Source organism: Aulonocara sp. 'chitande type north' Nkhata Bay, linkage group LG19 (genome assembly GCF_057382095.1).
Source record: "Aulonocara sp. 'chitande type north' Nkhata Bay isolate Kocher_YH1m ecotype deep benthic linkage group LG19, A_spYH_male_GT1.1, whole genome shotgun sequence".
Classification (NCBI taxonomy): Eukaryota; Metazoa; Chordata; class Actinopteri; order Cichliformes; family Cichlidae; genus Aulonocara; species Aulonocara sp. 'chitande type north' Nkhata Bay.
This window is the reverse complement of record NC_141362.1, coordinates 19,501,558-19,509,705: the sequence shown is the minus strand read 5'-3', so window position 1 is coordinate 19,509,705 and position 8,148 is coordinate 19,501,558. Positions and strand designations below refer to the sequence as shown.

The window sequence follows — 8,148 nt, the reverse complement described above, 5'->3', positions numbered from 1 at the left end:
CTCCCCCTTACCCATTTCCAAACCACTACCACCCCTTCCTTCACCAGCAACCTCACCACAAGCCCTCTTCCTCCCATCATGCACTGATAAAATCACCAGCACCTTTGAAGTATCATCACTAAATCAGGGCATCTCACAGCGCACACAAATAATTGTGCATAATAGGTTTCCACATTCAAACATGGGGACAATTAATTATAGTCCTTTTTTAACATGGACAGGAAATTCCGCTACAAATTTCCCGTGGGATCTTTTATTTATTTCAACCATTAAAAACACAAAAACTACACAAGTCTGCAGAGAAATTCAGTAAAAACATTATCTTTATTAAAATATTTCAGTTCATGAAATTCAGTTGGCTTGCTTGATGCCGTATCATAAGTAAAAACTTGTTGTGCAGACACTGGATTCAATTTGTCAAACTCCAACCTGCAGTGAACAATCTTCACCATTTGGGGTCAATATTGAACTCCTTCGCCCTCCTTTCAGAAAATTTGTCTTCTGTTAACAGCTCTAAATGCTTTCAACTGCCCAGAAAAGTATAGTTTAAGGAGATGTAATATGGAGAGTTTCCATATTTCTTTAGAATCATTATCAAGCTTTTTAAAATACCACTGTTTATATTGTAGTAATATTAAAGTGAGTCTAATCAGTTGGATACTTAGAGTGTCACACAGTACCTCTACAGTTTCCTCAACATGATTCTGTAAGAGATATAACGTGGTTCAAGTTTTCAAGTGTCTTGTTGCTGAATTCAGTCCTCTCTGTCCATACAACAGTGAGATGTTAAATTCTTCCATATGTTGGGCAACTAGATAGCTGCTTTAAATTTATGACACACTTAAGGTAGGAAACAGCATGAAGTATCCCAAAGAGTGATACAACCCAGGTGGAAGCTACTACTGCGTTGTAGCTCATAAACTTTATGAACATTTTCTGAGCTTTGCACTTGACTGATTCATTTTGAGATTAAAAGAAAAAAGCCTTTAGCCTCTTTTGTTTTGCTTGTGTCTACTTTGACACAAGTTTGAAAATGTCAATGATTCTGAGCAGCACCCAAATCCACATGAATCATTTTTATTCAAAAATAACACATTTCAGTGTTTTCTTTTCCATGGATCTAATTTCCTTTGCTATGAATAAGAAACATTATCAAAACACATTTGAATGGTGAAGTGCAAAAACAAGTGAAACAAAAAAAAGCTGTCTTTTCTCTACCAAACTGACATGCTACAAGACTCCTTCACTACATTTTTCCCATCATGATTTGTAGTGATTACTAGCCTTTTGGGCTGTTTTAGATCTTGCATGTGATTTGCAGCTCTGCAGCGTCTGGAAGCACTTCAGCAGACACACATAAGCTCACTGTGTTCAAACCTGGATTGAAACAGGCACTCAGGAGAGACTGCACAGCCCTCAAAGAAAGGCTGGTTTCTTTTCTGGTTTCTTGGCATAACTATCCAATTCAAATTAGATGCAACTGGACTTGTGATTGTAGTATATTAAGCACCAGATACTGCATAAGTATGGTCCTGACTGTGCGTAGTGATGACGACGGGAATCTTAAAACACAAACTGAAATAGTAAACTAACCTCACCATAGTTAAAATAAACAGTCCTCAGAGCTGACAACGTGCAGTCTCGCCTAAGCATTTCCATGTTGTGAATTAGCTACTGTAACAGCCTAATGTTTGACATGATATAAACAGAGAGAAAAGTATATCTTTTTTTACAAGAAGCCAGAATGACAGTGAAGTAAGTGAACAATCATACACCCCCACAGTGACATTTAGTAAAACAAAGCTTATTGTACATATTTACAAAAGGAGCTTTTTTTTGTCTCATAATTGTGAGCCATTGCAGGGACTATTGGGGAATACAACTCATACAAAGTATTTAAACCACAACAGCAAAGGCACGATTCTCCGATTGTTCCCAAATGTGAGGATCACATTTTTATTTTTTACACTGCAAAACTAAAAGGATTTTTTCCCCCCTTCACTGCTCATAAAATGTTAGCATTTATCAGACACCCGGGGCAGTATTTTTCAAAAGACTTACTTCAGTGTCTTACATAAAGTGGAAAAGCTCCACTATGAGTAGTTTTAAGTGTTTGAGACAACAAGACTGACATCAGCTGTTTGAGGTCAGACAGTAATTGTGTTTACATACACAATACATAGTCTGACATTACTGGGAAGGCTCCAGTATTTACTGTATGAACTGCCACGCCATATCTTGCGAGGTAAACGTGAATATGATCGATGAAATGGGCTGAGATTAACAAGATATTGAACCATGTGAACTTCTTACTCTATTTACTGGTTAGATTAGTCAACTGTGGAGTCGTTTTTCTCTGATACTAATAATATTTAAAACATCTTTATTGGAATGTAATCTATTTAGAAAACTAAAATCTCCACAAGAGAGTCAAAGATTTGTTCAGTTTGGATCAGTAAACACTAGAAGGCAGAATTAAAGAAAGATCATTACATGATTGATTTTGTAAAGAACGGATACTAACATTATAATAGTGTAGTTTAACAAAACCTGCACAATTACTTTTAACACTATATAAACTTATACACAAAAGAATGGGATGCATGTATTATAAATGAGTGGCCTCCACTGTGGTAAGGACACATTTAAATTGAAGATGCATTAGTGAATGCGTCCCATTTGTTTATGTAAGCACCAATGCAATGGATTCTGATCACATAGTGTCAGACTTGGAACTTAAACAACAATTTGCCAGCTCCTCATTAGTGTAAACTTGAGATCTATGTTACTTTATACAAATCAGAGGTGCCTGGTGCAATAGCAACTCTGGAGGCTTGGGAAATTTTAACCAAATCGGTAACACATGAAGACAGATTTTGTTTCAGAGCTCAAACTTTGTTTTTTTTCCGGGAAAATATTTTGCGGCTCTTTTTGCAAACAGTGTGTTTGTTTTGGTATGAAATCATTTGTACAATTCTACTTGGTTTCAGAAGAGCATCTATCAAATTATCTGTCATTACAAGGTCTAGTAGCTCGCCCATCTAACATAAAGCTTCTCAATAACCCAGCTCTAAAAACACCTGTGTGGACATTTATGCTAAAATGCAACCCACAACTTTATACGGCTGTATTTTAGAGTTGTTTGTCTCTGTGTGGTTACATGCGTGTGGTTGCATTCCTGAATTCTTTCATTACTTCATATTTAATACTGTTTGTTCGTATTCCAACCTTTGTGTAAACATGTTGAAATGTCTTCCACTGGGTGCAACAGTGTAAAGTTCCATGAACATCCTGTGTGAAATCTTTTACTAGCAGCTGTTTTGCATGTTTAATTTGTCAGAATCTTTTACTATTTGTTCTATTATTATATTTGTTTTTTACAAACCCATTTCCAAAAAAAATTCAGAACACTGTGTAAAATGTAAATTAAAAAAAATGATTCCACTGATTTGCAAATATCATAAACCCATATTTTATTTAAAATAGAACACTGAAAACATATCACATGTTTAAACTGAGACATCTCATGAAAATATTCTTTCAAAAGTAAGTGGTACCAAAAAGCCAGCTTGTGGAAAATTTCACAACTAATCAGGTATTCTTGGAGTTTCTCAGAAGTAAAGATAGACAGAGATCCACCAACCTGCAAAAATGCGCATCTCCAAATTGTGGAACAATATTAGAATAATGTTCCTTTTAAAAGCGATTGAGTGTAAAGAGTTTAAATGTCATATCATCTACAGTAGATAATATGATCTTGTGATAATATCACAAGTTTCACAAAATCTGGAGAAATCTCTGTGTGCAAAGAATAAGACTGAAATCACTATTGTATGTCCGTGATAGCTGGGACCTCAACTGGCACTGCATTAAAAACAGGCATTATTTTCTTAAATGCATGTTAAAGCTCTATCATGCAAAGAAGTAGTTATATGTGAACATGATGCAGAAACACCATAATCTTCTCTGGGCCAAAGGTTATTTAAATTGGACTAAGGCAAAGTGGAAAGCTGTTCTATGGTCAGATGAGTCCAAATTTCAAATTCTGTTTGGAGAGCAAGCGCTTAACATTCTCCTAACTAAAGAGGGAAGAGAGCATCCGCCTTAATAGTGCTCAGTTCAAAAGCCTGCATCTCTGATGGTATAGGGGTACATTAGTACCCATGGAACTGGCAGCTTGCACCTCTGGAAAGGCATCATTAGTGTTCAAAGGTAGATGATATCTTGTTCAGGGAAAATCGTGCACATTTTGGCAAAACGATGCTTAACTGCATGATGAATCTTTTATAACAGCATGGCTTCATAGTATAAGAGTCTGGGTGCTGAACTGGCCTGCCTGCAGTCCAGACCTTCCACTAACTGAAAACATTTAGTTAATGGAACAGAATTCATCTCCCAAAAGTCAGACAACTGGATTGGAACAGAGGATTCTACACAGTGGTAAATATGGCTTTGTCTCAATTAATGTGAGATACGTTGCTACCAATAAATTTCAAATGAGCTTTTTCCCAGAAAATGGTACATTTTCATTTGTAAATAAAATATGGGATTATGAGATTTGCAAATCTTTGCATGCTGTTTGTATTTACATTTTACACAGCATCCCAACTTTTTGGGATTTGTTGTTGTAAATTCTCTTTTTTTGATACTACAGAATGTGAAAATAAATTATGAATAGTGAAGAAGAGTGTTTTTGCAATGTTTTGGGGTTGTAGAAAAAGTAATTGGGTAAAAAAAAAAGTGACATCCACTTAGCTACCACTGTCCGACACCGGTGCGTGCATGACACTTGACAAAAACCAGATATCCAAAATGTTAATGTATCGAGAAGGTTTTGTGCAGGATTCACGCAGCTAATTCTGTGCTGATGATCCATAGACTCAACTCACAGTTTAATTCCGATACATGCCACTCACATAATTGTTGCTTCTTCACATAGAACATTACACATTTGTTTTAGTTGTTCTAGACTGACTTGTAGAGTGCGTTTTAAATAAGCACCATTCTTTTTTTTTGTATGTGACTCACAGCAAGATCCTCTTTTATAGGTTTCCACTGACCTGTGTGCTGCTTTTTGTAACAAAGGGCCTGTAATTTTAATTCACATGGCAAAAAAATGTGTATTAGTACCGCGTGAGGACACACAGAAGGAATCAAAACATCAGACTTAACACACAGAGAATTGTGGTAATATACACATACTTGCTCTTCCAGTGGTGAGCCTGTCATCTTTGCAAATATATTCTCATTCTTACCTAGATATTTTTCAGTCACTTCAAGACAGGAAAAAAACATAAAAACAAATAAAATGTCAAACATAGGGAGAAGAAAGTGCAAATATTTTGGTGCCACTTTGTTTTTCTTTTCCATTTTTTTTCTGTTCATTTACAAAACTCAGGAACTTCTTAATTTTTCTGCTCCATCTGTCTCTGTCCTGTCAGCAAGCGCGCAGATGCCTTCCCTCTGTGCCCTCTGCTCTCATCTCAGCTTCTTGATCCTTCTCTTCTCACACCAGACGTCCTACTGGAAACATGTGCAGGAAGAAGAAGACAAAAGAAATCATTTAATAATGAAAGTGTAGGAAGTAGAGATTTGTTACTACTGATGTGGGCTGTGTTTCTGAGTACAATTAATGCAAACCCTTCAGTGCGCAAACACGTAACAATGCTCTTTGTGCTTTTTTTTGAACATGTGAAAGTCTCTGAATGACCATGTGGAAAGCAGATTTGTCCTCAGATTTTTCAAACAAAGCAGATTTTTAGTTTAATTTAATCTGTTACAGAATTCATTTTATTTTAATTTGTCAAACTTTAATTATATCTCTATATTACAGACATCACCAGCATACTGTCTGCTCTCCATCATTTTGTTTTTTAAGGTAATTAAACTACACGAGTAATATGTACTGACTCAAAATGTTATCTAGAACGGTAACATCAAATTTCCTGCAATTATGTTAAAGCCAAGCAAAATCTGTAAAGTTGTACTGTTTTGCAGTTGCATGGGACAGTGAACTGAACTGCGCATGCTGCTAACTCATCAATCAGATGTGTGGGTGTATATGGTCAGGGGCAAAAAGGGAGTAGAAGAGAAAGATAAAGAAGGAAAGAAAGAAGAACAGGCCTGGGAGAAAGCAGATGGGTCAAGAGCTTAGATTGCTTGCAGATGGCTGTCAGAATAGAGCCGAGGTCCTCCTGTTAGAGCTCAGGCTGTGTTTCAAGCCATGTGCCTGGGTGTTCACTTTTATATGCAAGCATTTCTATGCTGAGTTAAGTTTGGTTTAAATTTAGTGCATTAATAATGAAATTGTATTTCTGTATATAGGTAAATTCTTTCTTTCTGCATATTTTCTGTGCAGTGTTTGCTTGTATGTGTAGACTTTACTGGCCTGCATGAGGTGTTCAAAAGAGCAGCCTGGGGGTAGGGAGCTGCAGGTGCAATATCTGTCAATAAGCTGGATTTCATTTCTACGAAAAAGAAGCCCAGCTGATTTCACTCTAGAGGCTTCTGTAGTCTCAGATGATACATTTACAAGCAATAACTCAGTTCAGACTTTAATGCATCACAATCCTTCCACTGTCCTATAAATCAGCAGTTACATTCCACATGAGCGATCCAGCGGTGGATGTTTTCATCTATACTTTACTGTAACTGTACAAAATAAAATATTATAGCCAACTAATCTTTCCACGAGTCTGTTTAATCTAAGTGACTACCGTTTGCAGTTTTAGCTTTGACGCTTTTATGTAAATAAATATTGCTTTAGGTCCTGTATGTGACCAAAACAGAATGAATCATCTTACCCAGGTCGTAAAAAATAGTTTCTGTGCTTGAAACAGAAATACCAAAAATCTCTACTGCCTCTTTGCATGGAAGCAATGAGGTTAACGTGATCCCTTGTCATAAGATAATTTTGATTTCCATTTTTAGTATTTTATATTTGGCACCATGTCTCTGTTCTGGGACTCCCCCACCCTTCAGCCAGTTGGAGAGAACAGCAATACCCCAGCACAGAACAGGGCATATACCAGTGACAACAGATATGACTGATTAAGTCAGGCACACCATGTAAAAGAAGTGTTAGGGTATAGGGGGTTTCAAAGGTGCTTGCAGATGTGCAACAACTGTGGACAGTTGCATGTCCAGCTAAGAAATCAGCTATTGTTGGCTGGTAACAAGATCAGATGATCTTCTGGGATTGAAGTTCAGCTTGGCCTTTTTGCCAAGCCTTCAAGAGACTGAGTTCTTAATTAAAGGTTCTGGATATTGGTTTGGTTGACACATCTCAGCAACATCACCTGAAACTTGAGGACAATGCCTCTGGACTGGCAGACCAGAGTGGCGGTAACCCTTTTTAAGAGGGGGGACCAGAACATGTTCTCTAATTTCAGAGGGTTCCCACTTCTCACCCACCCCAGCAAGGTCTATGACAATGTTCTGGAGAGGAAAATCCATCTGTTAGTAAAAGCGCATATTCAGGAGGAAACATGGTGGTTTGCAATACTGGACCAGCTCTTTACTCTCTCAGAGAGAATGGAAGTTTGCCCAATGAGTCTGCATGTTGTTTGTGAACTTGGACAAGGCATTCGACTGCATCTGTTGGAACATCCTTTGGGTGGTGTTCCAGGAGTGCAGGTTGACTGGCCAGTAGCTGCAGTTCATTCAGTCCCTGTACAGTGGTAGCGAGAGCTTTATCACCGATTCCTTATAACTTTAATGGATGGAATTTGTAGGTGGAGCCAAGTGTTGGAGGATCTCTGCTCTGGTAGCCATCTGCAAACCACTTCTTTGCAGATGATGTGGTTCTCCTGGTCTCATCAACCAGCGACCTTCAACTTGCCGCTAATTATGTAGTGGTAGGATATGAATCAGGGTGTCAAAGTTTCAGAGTATTGTTCTTATTCAGAAAAGGGTGGAGTGTTAACTCCAGGTCATCGACAAGCTATTCCTTAAGTCGAGGAGTTTAAGTATCTTGGGGTCTTGAGTTCACGAGTGTGGGGAGAGTGAAGTGGGAGAATGATGGCAGATTGGTGTGGTATCTGTAGTGAGGCGAACACTATTGGCTTGAAGACGGAGCTGAGGGTGAAGCTGTCAGTTTACTGGTTAGTCTATGTTCCTACCTTTACGGCCATGGCCATGAGCTCTGGC

General features: G+C 37.8%; 1 protein-coding gene across 9 annotated transcripts in view; it reads right to left on the bottom strand.

The window, feature by feature from the left end:
* Positions 1-1,061: 1,061 nt before the first annotated feature.
* The window catches only part of smoc1 (SPARC related modular calcium binding 1), a 58,128-nt gene continuing 51,041 nt past the window's right edge, over positions 1,062-8,148 (bottom strand). For 7 of the 9 annotated variants that reach the window (XM_086275063.1, XM_086275062.1, XM_086275066.1 and 4 more), the window contains one exon: positions 1,062-5,523. In XM_086275063.1, coding sequence (XP_086131189.1) covers positions 5,507-5,523 — 17 coding nt within the window. In that variant the 3' untranslated portion in view covers positions 1,062-5,506. The remainder of the gene's footprint in view (positions 5,524-8,148) is intronic. The other 2 variants (XM_086275067.1, XM_086275064.1) reach the window with 1 other exon arrangement.